Source organism: Meleagris gallopavo, chromosome 4 (assembly GCF_905368555.1).
Source record: "Meleagris gallopavo chromosome 4, MGAL_WU_HG_1.1, whole genome shotgun sequence".
In the NCBI taxonomy this organism is placed as follows: domain Eukaryota; kingdom Metazoa; phylum Chordata; class Aves; order Galliformes; family Phasianidae; genus Meleagris; species Meleagris gallopavo.
In genome coordinates, this window is record NC_139407.1 from 9,578,703 (window position 1) to 9,600,296 (window position 21,594).

The 21,594-nt window shown below is 40.5% G+C and overlaps 1 protein-coding gene across 4 annotated transcripts; it reads right to left on the reverse strand.

Annotated features, from left to right (window-relative positions):
- Positions 1 to 493: 493 nt before the first annotated feature.
- Positions 494 to 19,110, reverse strand: CLGN (calmegin). 4 transcript variants are annotated; one of them, XM_085222103.1, is made up of 15 exons: positions 18,952 to 19,110; positions 17,280 to 17,458; positions 15,625 to 15,695; positions 14,330 to 14,388; positions 13,529 to 13,670; positions 12,671 to 12,752; positions 11,755 to 11,947; positions 9,478 to 9,667; positions 8,644 to 8,757; positions 7,915 to 8,071; positions 7,295 to 7,510; positions 5,682 to 5,801; positions 5,359 to 5,503; positions 2,688 to 2,794; positions 494 to 1,525 (listed from the first exon to the last, which is right to left on the reverse strand). In XM_085222103.1, the coding sequence occupies exons 2-15, from the start codon at positions 17,448 to 17,450 to the stop codon at positions 1,445 to 1,447; spliced, it is 1,848 nt and encodes a 615-aa protein (XP_085078229.1). In that variant the 5' UTR covers positions 17,451 to 17,458; positions 18,952 to 19,110; the 3' UTR covers positions 494 to 1,444. The 4 variants fall into 4 exon arrangements, with proteins under 4 accessions (XP_085078229.1, XP_085078230.1, XP_010707810.2 ...); XM_085222104.1 differs by having other exon boundaries at positions 17,280 to 17,532; XM_010709508.4 differs by lacking the exon at positions 18,952 to 19,110 and adding an exon at positions 18,697 to 18,832.
- Positions 19,111 to 21,594: the final 2,484 nt, after the last annotated feature.

Here is a 21,594-nt window from a genome sequence, read left to right on the forward strand (position 1 = left end):
ATTGGTAACAGATAGCTGTTGATAGGACTGCAAATCTCAGGGCAAAGGGGGAAATCAGGAATCATTACTTATTAGCTCATGGACCCTAAAAGGGGTCAAACGGTTGCACTTAACATTTCTCACTACGGCCTCTCCCTGTATTTCTCCACACAAAACAGAACGCAGTACTCTGACTTCAATGCAAATACCTGTGCAGGCTGGCTTCTTCGGAAGTGACAGCTAAAAATTGTGACCAACTTCCTGTTAAGTAATAGCAGAGCAAGGAAAACAACAACATCTTCGTAGACTTAAAAGTGTTTACGAGTAAACTAACAGATTTCCTTGGCAGAAAGTTCTTTGTGAATTAACAAACTTCTAAATGGTTTTAGCCTATGACTTGCTTTTGCTAGCAGTTTACAACTCACTCATACTCGAGGCAGCTGCCAAGCAGCAGCAGGATTCCAAAAGCTGCAGTTTTGTTGGTTGATTTTAACATACAGTCGAATTTCAGCAGTTTCTCTTATGATATGCAGTTTATTTAAACTATATTAAAAGAAAGCCCAAGTACTCACATCTGTAAAAAAAAAAAATCCATCAAAAATTCTTATCTGTATTAATCAATTTCATGTTAAACAAGAATTATTAAATATTTTTCATACACAATGTACACTCAGCAAATATTCTATAAACAAAATCTATGCCGTTCTGGCTCAGAACATGAGAGCTATAAAAGTTTGAAAAAATCTATATATTACTTCTGTAGATTTGATATCTGCATTCAAAAGCAAAATAAGTCACGTCAATTAACCACTTCTTTGAGTATTCCAATTTAAACTATCTCTTAAAAATAAATTACTATAACCCATGTTTAAAGTGAACAGGTGACTACTCTGTAACAGTATCAACTAAAAGAAAATCATCTACAAGAAAAATTGTTGCTAGCACTAAACGATCATACAAAAACAATTATTGCATTTAGCTCTGCACAGAAAAAAATACCTTTTCTCTGAACAACGTGAACTGTAGATGCTTCACCTATACTGCAACACTCTTTTAGCTCCAATGTGTAAACAGCTGATTTTGTGCCAGAGCTGCAAAAATATTTATTCATGTTCTTAAAAATATTTAGAGTAACATTTTTCATCTCTAATATTGATTTTTAAGAATCTTCGAATCTTAAGAATCTGCTTTGTAAAATCAGTTGGCCAACTTGCAGTTTCACTTTTATTCTAAATGTGAAACATTAGGTAACTCCTCACAGATAGTATTTCTTGTTAAAAAAAAAAAAAAGGGCAGCAAGGAAGGTTGGGAAGGTTAAAAGAGGTTAGAGAATTAAGAGAGGATAAGTAGCAACGAGTCCCGTTTTTCCCTCCACATCTCAGGAACCTGCATGCTGTCAGGCTCCTTGGAGTGGCATGTCGTAAGTTAGTGCTGTTTAGAGCTAGAAATAGTAGCTGCAAAGAACTCAGTCCTTTTGTACTCTTCTTTTGCGCACTGACTTCAGCGGACCATCCCCAGAGCCTGCAGTTTCATCAGCTACTGTCATCTGAAGGAAGAAAATAAATCAGCATTCACATTCTTAAGCAATGTGCATTTAATCCTTCAAACTTACGTTATTTATTCCTCCCTATCCCCAAATCATATTAGCACTCAATACAATACCTAAATGACAGATTTTTTTCCCTGCAATATGACACTAATGATAAACAAGGTAATGTATAAACATGATTTTACAAGGGGAAAAGGTTTTAAGTTGAGGGAAAGGAGATTTAGGTTGGATGTCAGGGGGAAGTTCTTTACAGAGAGAGTGGTGAGGTGCTGGAACAGCTGCCCAGAGAGGCTGTGGATGCCCCGTCCCTGGAGGTGTTCAAGGCCAGACTGGATGGGGCCCTGGGCAGCCTGGTCTGGTATTAAATGGGGAGGTTGGTGGCCCTGCATGTGGCAGGGGGGTTGGAGATTCATGATCCTTGAGGTCCCTTCCAGCCCAGGCACCTCTGTGATTTTATGATAAACTAAGTGAGTAAAAGGCTTTTCCTTCTGAATTCAGAAGAAGAATAGCATCTAACATCAGAAATTTGTTTATTCCCCATTTACTCACTAGTTTAAAAGCCGTGTCTTTTAATTAATTTAGCAAATTCCTTCAAGCACACATTGTACTAATTTTCATTTCCACTTGTTAAGCAAGAAGCATTTAAAACATTGTTACTTCCTGTCTTGGAGAGCTACAAACAGAACAGACTGCTCTTAAATCAGCTGTCTGTTCTTCTCACTTGAGAAGCACTTGGCTTACTGAGGCTCCATTCCCAGACAACGCCTTGTTTCTCACTTTCCTGCATCTAACAGAAGCACCTGATTCAGAAGGCATAGTTCCCAGAAGGTGGCACTACTGGCCTAAGAACATGGCATGCATGCAGTCTCCTAAGTAGGTCACTAACTATGTCATGTCAGAAGCTCAGACGCCCTGAAAATACCTAGGTAAGAGCAAGATGTAACCTCTCCATATTCCATTACACAATCATATGTTCAGCTCTTGTTACTTCTTTCACAAAGAAAGGGTTAATGGGTTTATCAGACACTGCATTCCTAGGTAAACGTACAAGAACAAGCTTTTTTCAAAAAAGGAGAATTGAGAAAGGGGTAATCAGTGAAGAATTTCTGTTAAAGCAACGTGAACTCATACAAGGCACAGTTGCACAGAGGAAACTCACCTCATCTTCTGAGCCAGATTTATTTGATTTATCACCTTCTTCCTGACTTCCACCTGCAACTTCGTTTTCTTCATCATCAATATCTTCCCCATATTTACTCTCGTCTTCTGCAGGAGAAATTACTTTTACTTAGTAAACAGAACTACATAAGAAATACACTACAGTCACACAGTAGTAAGTTTTTCCTCGCCAATTTCTGTGAACTGCTTGTTTATAATAATATATAAGCTAAACAAAGCAGAGCTAACTTCTCAGTGAGGTTGTAGCTTACTGTAGTTTAGTGCATTACTGTAGTAAAATAAAGAGTAGTGAGTGAATAAATACTCTTAGTCTACTCGCTGATCACCAGACAGGTTACCCTTCTGGGGTCTCTCTCTGTTCCATGCATTCTGTGAAGGAAACCATGCTCCCAAGCTGGTTTTGTTTCCACTTTGGGCCTCAGAACTTACAAGCTTGCACTCCCATGCCTGCATTTTAGTTATCTATGTTCAGTATGAGGATTCAGACCCAGCAATCACACCATGACATATTAAATAAAGTTACTTAAAAGCCTGACAAGTCTTTTACTTCAAACTGCGATCTTGAAGTGAGAATTCCTGTGACTTGATTATCTACTGCAAACATCTCTATCAAAGAGTAAACAAGAAACGACATCCATATCTGGCAGAAAGGAAATAAGACAACAACTGCCAAGCATAACTACCCAAAGATTTGTTTTAAAAATAGACTCTTACAAGTAAAGCATGGCAAAAATGCACAAAACCTTTGCTTAGATTTTGATGAAGACAACTAAGTCCCATGACAGTGCCATTCAAGATGCCAGCAATTCATGCTCACTGGAGCCACAGAAATCTACAAGTGTTTCTGAAACTTGCCACTGTGCCTAAACTTCCCACGATAAGATGCGACTCTGAAGTCATCCAGTGCTTCACAGTTCAAAACCCATTGCCTTCAACTCCAGAAAACAAAGTAGATAATGACTATGAAGGAATTGCAGAAATGATTAGGATCCAGAGGATTAGGAGAAAATATTGATGACTACAAATACTGTGTTGAGAAATGGCAAAGGCAACTCACATACACATCTGGCATCTACCTAATGCTCCACCACTGGCAATGAGACAAACTAAAAAAAGAGAAGAGAGATTTTCAAGTCCTAGCCCAAGCTATTTCCTTTTCCACTATCTGAAGGAGGAGCCTCCCTTCCCATTTTATTTGTATCCTTGATAAACTCTGCCTCCTCCAGTTCTCTTCTCTCTGGAGAGAAAAGAACCATACGAAAACAGAAGACTATTTATGATTTCAGATATGAAGAAGCAAAAGATAGATAGAAAGAAGGAAGATTTCAACCTGCAAGCGTAAAAGGTAGCAGGAAGGCTAAGGGAAGCTAAGCAATTCTTTTCAAAGGAAGAAAAATCTCAGTCATGTGACAGCAAAGTATAATTTTTTCATCTTTGAAGCCTGGAATGTATTTGAAAAGCTTAGAAGAGTCATACAAAAGCTACCTACGTTGATTTTGCTCTGCATTTAGTTTAGTAACCAGAGGTAAAGGTATAAAATGGAGCCTAATTCTGAAATATCAGGAACAGCTGGTAAAAAAAAAAAAAAAAGGTAAGGCAGATGAATTAAGTTTGGTGCAGCAAAGCATTATGCCCAAGTACTCAATTCTCTGAGCACGGGAACAATGATGCAGAGTTGAATGTCAACTCATACAGCCAAAAACCATCAACTCTTGTGGCCTTTGGTGCAGAAATAGATAGAAATGACAGAGTTCTGGTCAGCAACACAAGATGATGTCATCAGTAAAAAAAAACCCAGCATTCATGTCTGCTTAGTTTTTAACTTATGAGGCCAGCCATTTGCAAATTGCTTTGCTCTTACAGAGCAAAATAAGAGACAGAATCTTGCAGCCTAAGGATTTTCTCACAGGAGTCAAAACAGTGCACTGTAAGTTCCATGATTCTCTTCTCACTTGCAGGCAGATGGAAATGCTATCACAGCATCAAAGCCATAGCTGAGTAGTTCCACTTGTGTTTGATCAAGCAACGTGAGATGCTTATGTTAATCTCTGAATGCCAAAGTGCATCTTAGCCTACTGATCATTTGTTTCTCCCTTGGAACAGCAGAACAGATCTCTGCAGGCTAGCACTGCTTTCCTAAGAAGAGGTATCAAACAAGCAGCAGATTTCAGTACTTAAATCCACTGTATTTTCAGACTTCAACAAGAGTTACTAAAACCAATGGGTTTTGGTAGTTCAGGGTATGATGCTCCCACCGAGGAATAAGTCAAGAGTTATGTTAAAGACTTAAGGCTATTCCAGACACATTTTAAAGACAACATGATTGTAACCACTAGAGATAACTGAACCACCCAAAGAGCGTTCAATATATGAGATATTTAGAAGGCAGAAAATATGTTTGTGAACATAAGACTTAGAACAATTTATCCAAAGTGAAGAAATACTGAAGAGAACTCTACTTTAGAACTCTTTTTTCCTTGTATTTACCAAAACACAACGGCACACCAATTGCTAAAAAGATAAAGAAGGCTCAGAGCAAGGCAGATTTTGCATACTCTAAGATCACTGGCTGCAATTATTGCAGTGCAGTCCACGATTTAGTTCTTTCCATGCTTTTACACTGATCCAATTACGAAGCGACATACTCTTACCATCTTCACCAATATCTTCATTTTCTTTATCTTCTTCTAAATCTATTTCATCATCTTCTAGCTCTTCTCTTCCTTGTTTTACTTCTCCCTTTGTAACTGGCATAGATGTATTTGGTTTTTTTAAGTCAAAATCTTCATCTGTTTTCTAAAACAAATTCAACATCAATTTACTTAAACTCAGGCTAAGAATTAAACACAACAGTCACTAGGAGTTAACTAATATCAGTGGTACAGTAAAAGAGCATACTGTTGCACAAATACTAGAAGTTTTAAATAAAGTATTAAGAATGACAGAAGAAAAACGTATTCAAAATTTCTCTAACCTTTGCTGGCCAGCAGAACAACACACCTAGACCAACAGGCAGAGCTAAAGTCAAGATATAAAGAACCCAAAGCCATGGATGGTCTTCCGCAGCAGTCACCAGTTGACTAAACATTCCAGGCTACATTAAAAACAAACAAACAAAAAGCATTTTTTAATCACTCTCAACACTTAGGTAAGCTTATAAAAATGTATATATTTTAACCCTTACGCTGCCCAAAGAAAACCCTTCAAGTTTGAGGAACTTCATGCTTTCTACTCTCTCCAGCTTTTTTGCTCCTTCCCCATGCTGTGCTAACTTAACTGGTAAGAACCTCCAAGGAGCAGCCAGCCACCTGAAGAGCAACACTTTGCTCCATCTGTACTACCACTTTGCCTCCTCCAACAGCCAATTAATCAGGCAGTCAGCTGTCTTCCAGTTCTGACTTATGTAGGCAAGCCCTGGTTCAGTTAGACTCTGGAAAGGGACATCAGCAACCAAGGTAGAAAGCTACAGAAGTAGTGGAGTGAAGGGACTTCAGGATTACCTTTTGCTATTGTGTGTACAGATACAGATGCAATCCAGACATAGAAACAAATATTTGAAATGAGCAAGGCTGTGAAACGAGGTGGCTTTCCTAAATTGCATAGTCTGTTGCTACTTTCTCATCCTTTGTGATAAACAGCACCTGCCAGAGACTGACCATGCTTACACAGCCAATTCATAATTTCTTTCCCATACCCACATGTCTGCTTTCATTCCCCAAAGTAAATACAGGACTGTTAGAACAAACCACTTGTGAAAGTGGAATAAGCTTCCTAAAAAGATGATGCCCTATGCCTGTCAGCATTCAAGAGACAATTTCAACAACGCCACTTTGAATCTTGTATGGCCCTAAAGAAGTCAAGCAGCCATACTCTGAATAATCTTGGAATGATTCATTCCAACTCGGGTACTCTCTCTCAACTGCAGTCAGTAAAAACAGCCACTAGAGGGGCTCATGTGCCCATCCATTGAGACAAATTCATGCTATGACATAGGGAAGAGATCTAAAAAAAAAAAACAAAAAACGAAAAACAAAAAAACTGGTGATGGCCAACTGCACTAAGCAAAACGTGGAGGTACACACAGAAACAGAAGAACAGATGCAGCTCCAGAAACACACACGTATTACTGTCAGAGCTGCATAATACACATTCAAACAGCCAGAGATCTAGATTTATTAAATATATAAAAAAGAATGGCTATTAACTGCTTTTTATGACAGGGGAGCACGTATGAAAAGGAGTTAGCCCAAAGTGAGAAGTTTTAAGTATATGAAGAGGTCTGGGTGCAAACAGCTTAGCTTCCATTTGCTGACAGATACTGAATTCTAGTACACCATTAACACTGGGAGACGTATCAACTACAATGAAATCTTGCTGCATTTCTCGTTAGATGCTTAAGTGAAATGTTGTACCCTTTTAATTTCAGTCCAATATTGATCTGGGAAAGCTGTATGCCAAACTAGGAAAAGAATGTCATAGCTATTCTGTGACGTTATCAATTACAGAATAATTATATTATAGGAAGTTATTCCAACAGAACTCTTTCCTTGCTACTTCTGGCCACCAAGAATATAATAAAATTGATACCTCGTTAGCACTTGCTACTAATTTCTTCAAGCCCCAACCATCTGCTGCCCAACGGTCGGCTACTTCTTTTTCTGAACAGATTATGAAGTTATCAAAGTAGATATCAGATGTCATAGACCACAGTTCCAAACCAACAGCACTGATAGGTGTCATCTCAAACGGGTGAGGATCTTCAAAATAGTCTGGGTTAGGTATTTTTCGAGGACTCCAGATTCCCTTATGGGCAAAGAAAAACCATGTAATAACATTATCTATACCTCAAAAATAAATGCAAGAAAAAAAAAACAACCATAAAATACAACCAGTAAAATACATTTTAATGTAATTAACACTTGCTGACTATTTTAAATACATGATTTAAAAAGCAAAGGGGCAGCCTCTGAATTTCAGGAAAACAGAACTGGAAATAACCTATAGAATTTTGGCAGGTAGGTCTCAGACTTCTGGCTTAGGGCAGACAGATTTCTCTTAAATTCAACCCTTTTTCCTCCATATTGGATTACAGCAGTAAGTGACTGTACCAAGTTCAGTACGAAGGGCCAGACATATGTACTAATTTTACTTGTCTGCTTGGTTGAGCTCTGCACCTCTTAAATAATAACCTACAATATTGCTAGTACCTGATAATTAGGATTAACTATCATAGGTGCTTTCCATTTCCCTTTATACTTGGGGTTGTTCTTCATGGGACGCACCCACAGTCCACAACCAGGTGCGGTGGCACACTTCGGATTGGGGACCTGAGGGGCTTCCCACTCCCCATCCATTTCTTCATCCCTACAGAAAGAAAGGCACAAATAACCAATTTCAGGTTGGTCTGATGGGAACACTAACATTCAGTATAACTTTGGATCCAAACACACTTTGCTGTAACAACCTCAGAATTTGGTTGAAGTTCAATGGGCTGATCTAACTGCAACGTGCATTTTCCAGAGTACTGAAAGCTTTAAGGCCACACATTCATAGCTGCTGTAGCATGGTTAAATGTAATCGTACTCCTACATCTGCAGGCAGCTTGCAACATTTCCCCATAACACGCTTTAGGACTACTACATGACTTCAAGCATCAACTTCAATAGCTTTGCTGCTTATCCCTTTAGTAAGTTCTTTCAAATAGCTCCATACTGTTTACAGCTCTTCAGAATACAAGGCAATTATTGACATTTGCATATTTTTCTACAAGTAGTCTCACAAACCAACAAGTACTTGGTCACGCTTGTTATGTTCCAACTTAATACGTTAAAGACAGTGAGATTTGGGTTAAATTCTCATTAGCTCACAATTAGCCAGCAAACAAGTAGACTTATCTACAAAACACATGAACAGGCCCTCATATACAAAGTTCTTACCAGTCCTTTGGCTTTTTCGCTCTGGGGTCCGGAACATACTGTGGTTCATAATCAAGCCATCCTTCAGGCTTCACAGCATCAAGATCTTCTATTTTGAAAGGCTCATCTTCATCCCTTCAATTACAGACTACTATTAGAAAATACATCAGCTTGACTCTGAACCAATGTTCTGTTCAGAGGACCTAACTGGTATGGAAGGGATAATATTCAGGGCCCAACAGAGTTAGATACACTTACAATGAGAATTAGGCACTTACTTCTCTGTTTATAAACATTTCAACAATATTTACGTTTCAAGGCACTGGGTAGCCCAGAAATGGCTGCCATGAACTGACAAGTGTCAATCAGGTATCCCCTTACAATGTTTCCTTTGTTAAAGTTGCTATATGAACACTACTCCAGGAAGAAGGAAGTATGTAACACTTGATCTACTAGTGGCAACCCTGCCCACAGCAGGGAGGTTGGAACTCGATGGTCTTTAAGATCTCTTCCAACCCAATCCATTCTACAATTCTACTAGTAGTGAAAAACACACACGTTCTTCCTAATCCTTCAAATAAGGTGATCTTAGTTACTAACTGCAACAAGGGAGAGTTCAAATCAGCAAAAGTCAAGATTGTACTTCTTTCCTTAAAAGAAGATCAGATCCTCGCACATCTTCCTCAATTACATTTTTTCAACTGTTAGTATTTGTGAAACATATCCCAAGTGTTGAGAGCAAGAAAAACAACAAAATAAAGCCAGGCAAATATTATAAAACAGTAACCTGCATGCAAAATTTTTTTTTATTTTATTATTTTTTTTTTTTTTAAACAGATGAAGCTTTCTCCTTACCAGTCATCTGGTTTGACAGCATTGGGATCAGGTATTTTTTGTCTCTCATCCCAATCGTCAGGCTTCTTATCAGCAGGATCATCTATTTCTTTAGGAGGGTTTACTGGAGGAACCATATCCTCAAGAAGACTTCCCTTACTGATGACTGATTGGTCGATCAGCATTTCAAATGTATCATCTGGTTTTAGCACTAAATAGAAAAAAATGGTATTGAAGAAATAAGGAAGTATTCACTTCACAAATTAATTTACCCTCCAGCCAAAGTCATGTATGTGATATGCTTAGACTTAGTCAACTAACAGCCAACAGAACCTAGCGAGCAGAACAGGAGACATTCAGGTACTAGATCCAAACACAACAGCCAAGTCATCACTTTGTGGATTTCACAACCTAGAAAAATGTAACCTCCTGAATCCAAATGTATCTAACAAATTTGTCAAAAAAAAAAAACAAAAAAAAAAAAACAAAAAAAAAAAACAAAAAAAAACTAAGACTCAGTCAGAATTCTGCTGCTTTGCCTCCATCCTCCCTGCACTACCAAAGACAAACTTTAGCCTCCAAAAGCATCTCAGCTATCAAATTATAATTCCACTCTTGAAAGCGTGAAAAAAGAACCCCTGTAAATATCACAGCTGGAGGATCATGCAAGCAATATTTTCTTTCAGACTCCAGACTCTGAGAGCATCTTTCTCAGTTGTCAGACAGAATACAGAACATTCACAGAATCACAGAATGGCCAGGGTTGGAAGGGACCTCAGGCATCATGAATCTCCAACCCCCTGCCACACGCAGGGCCACCAACCTCCCCATTTAATACCAGACCAGGCTGCCCAGGGCCCCATCCAATCTGGCCTTGAACACCTCCAGGGACGGCGCATCCACAGCCTCTCTGGGCAGCTGTTCCAGCACCTCACCACTCTTTCTGTAAAGAACTTCCCCCTGACATCCAACCTAAGTCTTCCCTCCCTCAACTTAAAACCATTTCCCCTTGTCCTGCAGTTCTCTACCCTTTCAAAGAGTTGACTCCCCTCCTGTTTGTAGGCTCCCTTTAGGTACTGAAAGGCTGCAACGAGGTCACCCCGCAGCCTTCTTTTCTCCAGACTGAACAAGCCCAGCTCCCTCAGCCTGTCTTTGTAGAGGAAGTGCTCCAGCCCCCCGATGATCTTCATGGCTCTCCTCTGGACACTCTCCAACAGCTCTCTGTCTTTCTTGTGCTGGAAGCTCCAGACCAACATTATTTTCAAGTTTTTAAAATATTTTAGCAAGTGCAAGTACCTGATAAGCAAGGGTCACAGAAACAAGCAGCATCAGACTCCGCAATTGTTGAGACACTGGACTCAAATCCACTTCTAATAACCAGTGAATACATTCTAGTGCTTAACAAGTACATTTAAATGCCCATTTAACACAACCAAGATTACTAATTTGAAGTGAATACTCCTCCAGTTTTATGAAGATATGTGATAGTAACACTGACCAACAGTTTGGTACTACCTAATTAACATCTTGCAGCCTACATTTCATAATTTGTTAAAACAAATGCATAATCCCCCCCCCCATTATTTTACACACAATAGCTGATTTTTCAACTTACGTTTTCCAACAAAAAATCACTAGAAGTCACAAACCTGCATGGAGGTCTTGCTGACTATTTGTTGCAGAATAAATGCCATTTGAGTTGAAGTACCTTTAATCATTATCTCTAATGAAATAGCCTGAATACAGGAACACATACACTCCTTTTTATATACACTCCTTTATCATGAGAACAGAGTTTGGGAAGGATATTTGCCACACAAACTACAAGCAGCCCAAACTCATTTATCTTCAGAGAAAGCAGGAACATATCTGGTCACACACAGCTCTGCAGATGCAGGCATCAACGATAACCCAACATGTGGAGGAGAGCAGTGTTCAGTATGCTGCAGGAGAGCTCACTGACCAACTTCAACTCTGATGCCTTCCTATAAGATTGGACTTTTCCTTAAAATATTTTTATCATGATATGTACTCAAAGTATTAAATCAGTTCTTCAGGTTAGAGGCTGGCCAAAGCTGGAATGTTTTTTCAAGTAATTGAACATTAAACAGCACTATTTCAAAGCCACTTACGTGTTGCAGGTAAGCTCAGTCATTAAGTAACTTAAGGCCAAATCAGTAAGCAATCAGCTCCAGACTTAACAATAACAAAAAGAGTAAGACACGAAGCTTCAGTAGAGAGAAACTTGTTTTTTTTAAATCTTTTTTCTAATTCAAACTTGTAAAAACTAAACAATACCAAGAGTGTATAGATGCGTCTTCTTGTCCAAATAGAATTTTTTTAGGTCCACATCAGGACGTTTTGCATGTTTTTCATCGTATTCTCCAGTTTTAGGATTCTTATGCCTGATGATAAAGTGTAGTTTGTAATCTTCACCACATTTATCTGGTCCAAACATAATAGTATAAGGCGTTTTGTCAAAGAAGAACTCCTATGAAAGTAAAAGAAGTTAAAATGTACAGCTTGACACACCCTTATCAACTCATTTGGAGTACTGCTTGTCCACGTTACTGTGGCATATATACAACATGGTTACCTTTTTCTAAGAGGTGTTTGATGTGGCCTCAATCCTAACCCTGAGAACTGGCAGGGTAAATCATGAAAAGAATTTAACAGCTTTTGTAAGTTGCTGAAACAGCCTAACCATAGAGATCACTGAAGCCTCTTCAGACAAGTTGACTGGGCTTACTAAGTCTTCACCCTTACATTAAGTGGAAACGCCTGTTACACTAAAAGATAGAAGAGAACCAGTTTCTGTTCTTCACAGCCATTTATATTTCAATACAGATGAAAAGCAAGATATCATTATCCGGTGTTTCAGTGCTGCTTTCTTGCTCTACAATAAGTAATAATAAACAACTCTTACAATACCAGATTCAGTTTTCTTCCAAATACATTGCATTCAGCTGTTCTGAAATTTCAGTTGTACGTTTTTTTAAACTACTTATATGATTTTTGTATTTGGAACACACAGTACCATGGTATGTTTTTAAGCAACCACTTGAAGTGAGCCCACTTGATTTCTGCAAGTTACCTTCCCTCAAGACACATCCCATAGCAGATGTATTGTTTGAGATGGGTCTGTGTTTTTATTTATTTTTAAATATACTCATTCCTCAATGAAACAATCAATAGCAAATGTCAAGGGACATACCAGATCCAAGTCATCCGTACTGGAAAGGAGTTTAATATATGCACCACCACAGTCAATGCCTCCTTGAAAATTCACTTCGTATCTAGGCAAAGAGCAAATAAAAAAAAAATTCCTCATATCAGACAAATACAAATAAACTTCATATCTGCAGTTCTGCTTAGGAACACATTACAATCATGTATAAGTTGCTTGATTTTTTTATTAGGCGCTACTGTCAAAATATTCCAATATTGACTACAAGGTTTTTGGTTGATACACAAACCAACACATTAGCAATGTCAGCCAAAAAAAACCACAGTAGCAATTGCTACAGTTGGGAACAGCAGTAAGAGAAGTTTCAAACTTGTGTTGACCCAGAGGTTGGCGGCCCTGCCCGTGGCAGGAGGTTGGAAGCTGATGATCACTGGGGTCCCTTCCAACCCAGGCCCTTCTGTGATTCCACCAAAGTGAGGCAGAAACCAGGAATAGTTCTAGGAATTTGTTCTCTCTTTGAAACTACCCATTTCAAACCACATTGGATTTAGCTCCAGGGATCCAAATCGTTGTAGTTGAGTTACACAGAAATACCCTGCAAGTATAAAAGCAGCATACTCAAATAGCAAGTTAAACCTGTTTCATTTAGGACTGAAAATTAATTAACTTGTGTTTTATAAAATAGTAACTTACAGCCAAAGTATTTCAAGAGTTTGAATATAACTTCTTACACTTCATCTTACTTGCTTATTTTCATTTGTACTTACAGCCCTGGTAGCTCTGGCTGTGTCAGTCTGTGCTACATGAAAGGATTTACATGACTTTATTGACTCAAAGATTTGAAGCATGGTAAATATCAAGCATGGAATCTGAGGGAATACTTACTGAACAATCAAAGGTTTTTTATCAAAAATAAATGCCTTTGTTAGCATAGCTGATATTGCATGATGCTTTGCAGCTGACTTTAACACTAATCCTTTGTCTCCAGGTATTGTGTTTTCTTTCAGCTCTTCTACTTCCCATCTTCCTAAAAGAAACAGACAAACAAACACCAGCAATGCAACCTTTGGGAAAACAAAAACAACATGCTGTAGCCTTGTGGCAAAGAGAAGTAAAGAGTTCACAGCATATAAGACTAACGGCCAAAGTAGAGAAGTCTTGACATTTGATGTCAAAGTTAGAAGTTTAGTAACAATCATCCAATAGAGCACTGATAGTTCTCCTCTGGTTACAAGTGATTATGCAGGACCACCCTACACTTCCCCAAGCTCTGCAACACTAAATACAAAAACAATGTTCACAGTGCACACATTTGATGCTCACATCTTTCTATCAAATCATCAATCCAGCATTACAACCAGTACTTCAATTACAACAGCTAGAAACCACTAGAATCCCAATTCACAGTAAAGACAATAAAATAACATCTCCAGCTCAGATGATTTAAGATCCATCTCACCCAGCATTTTGGCTCAGACAACAAGGAGAGAAGAAAGCTTAAGGAAAGAAATTGAAAGGAATACGGCCAGAAGTTACAACAGTAACAAATGACAAGCTTCTGCTTTCAAGTAGGTTTCTAAAGGTAAGTACAGCATAATGGGCATACAGCATGAAGGAGAGCTACTTCCCACAAAGCAATAGAACATCAGAACCCATGCAGTCAAAGTAAACATTAAAAACACTTACCATCATATTTAGCAATGTTGCCATCTGTGTCTTCTTTCTTGGCTTTAGACAACACCCAGCTAAAACAAGAAGTGTAAAGTCACTTAACTATCCATGCCAAGTTGTGCTATTTAACAAGCACTGGACAAACAGACTGAGCTTCTACCAAGTCAACCTGTGACATGGATTTCAATGGTCAGCATCACAGAACCCGGTGTAATTTAAAGAATGCAAGCAGAAATTGCAATAAGTTTCATACAACACTCACTTTGAAACACTTCCAAAGAATCTAAGTGAATGTATAATTATAACTTGAAAGAAACACATTTACTTCAAATAAGCCTGAGTTTTAGCTGTGAGCTGAGACTGACAGAAATTAAAACTATGGGCATATAATGTCAAAAAATATACATGAATAGCAATGTCAAAATAACACATCTTTACAAGTCACGCAATGTCTTTCAAGGCCTGGTCTCCAAAGAGCTACTCTATTCTGATGCAATTTCACAGAATCACAGAATGGCCTGGGTTGAATAGGACCACAATGCTCATCCAATTCCAACCCCCTGCTGTGTGCAGGGTCGCCAACCAGTAGACCAGGCTGCCCAGGGCCACATCCAGCCTGGCCTTGAATGCCTGCAGGGATGGGGCATCCACAGCCTCCTTGGGCGACCTGTTCCAATGTGTCACCGCCCTCTGTGTGAAGAACTTCCTCCTAATATCTAACCTAACCCTCCCTCTGTTTAAAACCATTTCCCCCAATTTCTCCCATTTTCGCTCTACTTTGAGGAAAGAAAGGCAACATGCTGATGACTTTTTCATATCTTAGTCTCATACATTCTGACAGCACAAAAACTGCAGTAATTTAATTGCTCCTAGCACGGAATAAAATCCAGCAGTAGCCTTTAGCATCACTTACATGTTACTTTTATGTTAATTACGTACAGTTCAAACAAAAAGGCAAAACACTGTATTCTACAGTTTCAAATATTAGATTCAGTGGGGGAAAACTCTCAGAGATCTCATGAAGCTAAGGATTGAGATAAATGGTATTTAAGCACTTAAGTTTTTCCATTTACCAATCATGGTATACCAATAACATGTTTTGATTTGTCTTCCAAAACCAAACACTTTTTCCCCAACATTCTCAAAGCTTTCACCACAAAGCAAAGTACTCTAACAGCTGATCATACCACCTCCTATTAAAGACATTTCTCCTGAGAAATTCCTAGCAGGTAAATGAATAGAAAGTAAGTCCTGCTGCTCTAGGTTAAATTGCTGAAATTACAAGTTTAGAATGTTAAGCTACAGCTTACCCACTCAATCCTCCATCAAAGGTTTCTGCAAAATAAACATCTCCAGTTGGCTTTGGAGTCTGGTACGTCACCTAAAAGACATTTACAGATACGTGCTCTAACATAACTACAGTTTTTCAACTGGAATATACTACCAGATGCCATTAGATTTATCAATGCTATAAAGAGCTAAAGTGCCAGAGTCAAGAGGAAGGAGCCAGGCTCTTTTCAGCGTAACCCAGTGATGTGACAAGAGGCAACGCACCAAGAGGAACACAGGAAATTCCATATGAACACAAAAACATTTTTACATTGAGGGTGACAGAGCCCTGCAAGAGGCTGCCCACAGAGCTCACGGTGTCTCCTTCTCTGGAGGTAGTCAAGACCCACCTGGATGCTTTCCTGTGCAACCTGCTGTAGAGAACCTGTTCTAGCAGTTGGATTAGATGATCTCCAGAGGATTCCTATGGTTCTGTAATTGTACATCCATAAGCAGACAGAACACCACTGTTGCATTTAAGGGAATAAAACATGCTTCTCCACAACCCCACCTCATTTCTATGGTTTGGGCATGTGTCCTCTACCAGTGAGCTACTTCCTATCTGCCAAGTATCTGTGTGACGTGGAGATCAATAGCAGCCAAGTACATCAAGACTCTGGGCAAGGGCTTTTAAGGCAGGAGAGTCTACCCACTTCATTCCTAACACCGTGTTAACGATGGCAGAAGAGGCTGCTAGGTTGGTTTTAGACTCACGTTCAGATACCAGAAAAAAAATCTTCTCTGAGATTTCTGAGAACTAATTGGTGGTCCTCCTTGTACACACAGTAGGGAGCTCAAATGCATGCCAGCTTACCGTTAAGTTTTCCCCATCCTCTGTTTTTTATGCCCTAACAGCTTAACATTTTCACGTTAGAAACTTCAGGAAGTTTCAGACACCAGCATAAAAATACTGCCAGAGTTAAAAAAAAAAAAAAAAAAAAAAAAAACCCCACACAACATGGTCAAAGCTCCTAACTGAAATACTGTTACACATGAGAATACAGAACATTTACTCAGCTTGCAGCAGTTCCCTGCTTCCTCCCTATTTCTTTGCAAGTTTTTCCTTCTTTTGTTTTCCTGCCTACCTGGCACATCACAACCGGGCTACACAGTTTAAAAAAAAAAAAAGGAAAAAGAAATCTATGAATATTGCCCAAATCTATTACCAACTATAGTTTAACAAACACAGAAATACTTTCCAGAAAGAAATAATGACTGTATTTCAATACGTGAATGACAAAGAAAAAGAACAAGGAATTGATCTCATTTAAAAATATCAATAAGACAAATCTGCTTTCTGCTTTCTTCTCCAGTAATGACACATAAGGCTACAAGGTGTGTTATCAAGGAGGGCTTCAGATAAAAGGTTCCATACCTAGATTGAAGGACAAGAAGATCATCTTCAAGACTATCCACTGCAAGTAGGAGATCCAATTTTGCATTTCAGTATAGCAGAGTCATTAAATCACACACAATGACTGAAAAAACTTCAGTCTGGTGCATCTGACACCCACTGAGTTGGCAGCTGTATGTTAGCTTGCTCTTTTTAAAGTCATTTGTGCACCAATTTGTCTCTCAGTATAACTTTGTTACTTCAAATTACACAAGCTTTAATTAACAACATGCAGAACCTTACCCCTAAGGAAGATTCTTCTTTGTCAACATCAGTTTGCTGAGACTCTTGGTCAAAATCCTCCACTTCAACATCTGCACCCAGAACTTCTCCATCTTCAATTTCTGCAGTTACTGAGCTAATTATCAGGAGAACCAAGCACAGCCAGTCCCACTGGGAATGCATTCTGGTCATCTGAAGAACTGAAAGGTTTAAATTTTAAGCATTGTTGTGGGGATATTATCACCACTAGCTCAATTTTAGTCCAAGGCTTTATCTACAAGAGAAATAACATTAAAACCATAAGAAATAAGGAACGTGAAGTATTAACAGCCTCCTGTTCTTTTGGCCACCACTGCTCACACTTAGTATTCTGTCACTGAGATGCTTTCTGTGCCTCAGAGAGCAGCCACCCTTGTAAGATGGAGCAAAGTTCTTCAGCAATCGTTTATTTATCGCAGCAAACCCTAAATATCACAGTGATTTCTTCTGGAAATCAAAGCCCCCTTTTTTTCTCCCTGGCTTTATCAGATCCACCAAGCAACGCAAACATTGGAAGCAAAATGATAATTCTTTCATGCTCAATTTATCAACCTGCTAGTTCCACCAAGCAATACAAACAGAGATCGGTACCAAGGCGAAACAAACAAACAAAACACCCACACCCCTATAGAGCTGTCCAAAAAGAAAACTTATTCATTTTATTCCTTATTCCTGCTAAGAGCCGTTCACTTCATATTGCCTGTACCAATTATATCTACAGCCCAAAGTAAGCTGTTTTACACACCAGTGCCATGCCAACATGCCAACTACGCCATAAAAGCTTCACTTCTTAGGACAGACTTGTAGTTTTGGGGAAAGTACATTAAATTATGTTACCATTCTTTACCCCCCCCCCCCCCCCAACTATTTTATGTCATTCTTTGTCTCTGATGCTTTCCTTTCTTGTCCCAAACATCACCATTACATCTTCATTTTCGTGAATTTCTTCAGCACCACCACGTTAAAATGCAAAACCTTCAAGCCTAATAGCTTCCGGTCTTCAAATCGCGTGCAAATAATAAGAAAGCTCAATGGATCCTGAAGATGAATTAACATATAAAGAGCTATAAAAATCACAGCTGTAAGTTTAAGCTGTTTCTGCATAGCTTGGTCACTCTTCACCATGGGAACACGGGTACCTACAGCACATCCATGTACCAGAAGAGACCTACGAGGCAGCAGCGCTGCCCTGAGACAAGCCCTTGGGAACAGCAACTGCACTGCAACACCGGCACAACATTACACCTCAAGTAATAAGCCACTGCTCACGGGACACACACAAGACAGCAGCGCAATGGGAAAATCAGCAAGGAAGAACGTTCTGAGTACAAGGACACGTCTCCCGACGAGGGCAGGCTGGACGGGCCCTTCCCAGCTCAACTCCATGCCCCCCTCCTACCCGTAACCACAGAGCCACGGGGCTCCGCTCCGCCCGCATAGCGCTCGGGCAGCACAATTCCCGCCGCCGCGCTGCCCCTCACGTAACGGCCGGCGCCCAGCAGCCCCGCTCGCCTTCCTCTCATGGCCGCCGCTCCCCCCGCCCCAGTTATAAAACAGGCGACGCACGGCGCGCCGGCCTGACGCCGGCATCCAATCCCCGCGGGGCGAGAGGCGGCCGCCCCGCGCAGCCCCGTCCCCGCGGCGGGCGGATTACCGGCGGCGAGATCCCCTTTGCGCCCCGCCGGCGCTTAGCACGGATCCCGCTGCCGGCGCAGCTCTAGCCGCGCACGCGCCGGCTGAGCGCAGGGCGGCGGGCGCTGAGAAGCAGGTGCTCGCGCCGCTCCGCCCCGGCCAATCCGCGCGCGAATCGCGACCCTCACGAGCTCCGCGGGAGGGAGGGATGGGGGGCGGGCAGGTGGCTGCGCCAATCGCCGCTCGGCCCGCGGCGGGCTCTGCGCTGCCGCTGGGCTTCGCCGCGGCGACGGCAATGGGCGCTGTGGGGCGTTGGGCTGAAGGCTGCGTGGCTGCGGGAAGCGAGCGTCTCGTCTGCTGTTTCCTGTGTGCTTAAATGCTGTGCCTTGCATGAGGAAATATTATTAAAGGAATGGCAAATTCCATTCAGTTAGACTCGAAGTTGAAAGCAGCATGATTATTATTTTTTCCAGTCAAACGTTACCATCATGGTTACTGGGAATTTAAATTGGCTTATCATGGCAGTTCACAGACTCACAGAATGGCCAGGGTTGGAAGGGACCTCAGGCATCATGAATCTCCAACCCCCCTGCCACATGCATGGCCACCAACTTCCCCATTTAATACCAGACCAGGCTGCCCAGGGCCCCATCCAACCTGCCCTCGAACACCTCCAGGGACGGGGCATCCACAGCCTCTCTGGGCAGCTGTTCCAGCACCTCACCACTCTCTCTGTAAAGAACTTCCCCCTGACATCCATCCTAAATCTCCTCTCCCTCAACTTAAAACCATTTCCCCTTGTCCTGCTGTTCTCTACCCTTTCAAAGAGTTGAATTCCATTCAGCCGTCACCCAGCTCTGCAGAACACCAGAGGTGTGAGGTTGCTGCCCTCACTGATGTTTTGGCTTGGCTCAGCTTGAACTCATGAATTCTGGCAGTGGTACTAGCTAAGCCAATTTAAATCACGAGGTACAGCCAGAATATCTTCAAACGTGCAGCATGTGGCAAAAGCAGTGCCTTGTGATGTTAACTCAGCAAAATCTTTCACTGTTTTGCTGGTTGAACTGGGTGTTGGCTACTTGCCTTGGATGTACAATGCTTGCTTTCGTATAGTTTATGTCTACCACATATTAGTTTGCTAAGTAGCCTAAATCCCTCAGAACTGTTGGGAGTTAACATGAGAGCATGCACAATGAACCACAAATGTAAATGCTTGTATTTATTTTTGTGACATTCCGCCTTTCAGGGTTGCTGTAAACTAATGCAGAAGCTTCAAACTTAATTTGATTCTATTTTTATTTTATATAATCAAAACTTAAGAGTGCTGTGGATTATTTCAACTACAAGCTCCAAAAATGAATGTAAACATCACAGTTTAAACACAGGGTGTATTTATCACACAGAATCATAGAATGGCCTGGGTTGAAAACAAACACAATGATCATTCAGTTTCAACCCCCTGCTATGTGCAGGGTCACCAACCACCAGACCAGGCTGCCCAGAGCCACATCCAGCCTGGCCTTGAATGTGGATGGGACATCCACAGCCTCCTTGGGCAACCTGTTCCAGTGTGTCACCACCCTTTGTGTGGTGCACATAGAAAAGCCACGTACTTTCTTCTCTTATTAAGGAGTAGCTAATGTTCCAAAGGCTCTGTTAAACCTTAATTCAAATCCTTCTTTAATGTACTTTTCAAAAATGGCACCATACTCCTACACAAGCTTCAATCTTTAGACACCTCTAGCTAAAAAAAACACCCAAGGAATATTCTTGTGCAATCCGTCATGAAAATAAAGACATGAAAACTGTCCTTGCAGCTTGAAGTACACATACATCCTTTTCGAAGCATCTGGAGACTTCAAGAGTTCTGCTTATTGCAAGATTATCCCACTGTTTGATGTAAGGCATCTATGAAAGGTTCATCTGGAATAAGTAATATTTATGTAAAAAACAATGAAGTTGGAAGATGGGAATCTTAGTCTGTGTAACAGATCAGAGAGCCAACAAATGTGATGCTTAGAGTAATAGAAAAAGTTAATTTTGAGGAGAATTGTACTTCTATTACACTCTATTGCCTTAAACTTACTGGTGCTATTACGTGCACTACTTACTTATCAGTCAGTTTAGGTTATCCAACATTAGGTTGGATGTCAGTTCTTTACAGAAAGAGTGGAAGCTGCCCAGAGAGGCTGTGGATGCCCCATCCCTGGAAGTGTTCAAGGCCAGATTGGATGGGGCCCTGGGCAGCCTGGTCTGGTATTAAATGGGGAGGTTGGTGGCCTTGCATGTGGCAGGGGGATAGGAGATTCATGATTCTTGAGGTCCCTTCCAACCCAGGTCATTCTGCGTTCAGTCCTTCTCCTGAGGTTCCTTTCATCATACAGTTGAGCCACGGTTCCACAGACACTGCAAGAAATCTCTGTGCTCCATAAAGCACAGGAAAGAAAAGGACTAAGCAAAATTTTACTAAACGGTGCGTATGTAAGCATTCGTTACTTACTTTTCAACATTTACAAGGCTCATTTACATCAAGGCAATAGGAAGCGTGTTCTGGGATTGCAGTGGGTGATTTCCCTTCTTTCTTTGGCTGTAGTTTGACCACTGGTCTCACTAAACCCTTTTGAGCATCAATGTTTATGGCTGATAAAGTTTCCCTCTGTGTACC

What these genes read in the sequence shown, in the direction of transcription:
- CLGN (XM_010709508.4), bottom strand. Translation starts at nt 18,820, where the DNA reads ATGAGAGGAAGGCGAGCGGGGCTGCTGGGCGCCGGCCGTTACGTGAGG. An exon ending in CAACATTGCTAAATATGATG is followed by an intron (nt 13,671 to 14,329) that starts GTAAGTGTTTTT and finishes TGTTTCTTTTAG; the next exon opens with GAAGATGGGAAGTAGAAGAG. An exon ending in AAAAAACCTTTGATTGTTCA is followed by an intron (nt 12,753 to 13,528) that starts GTAAGTATTCCC and finishes CTCTTTGCCTAG; the next exon opens with ATACGAAGTGAATTTTCAAG.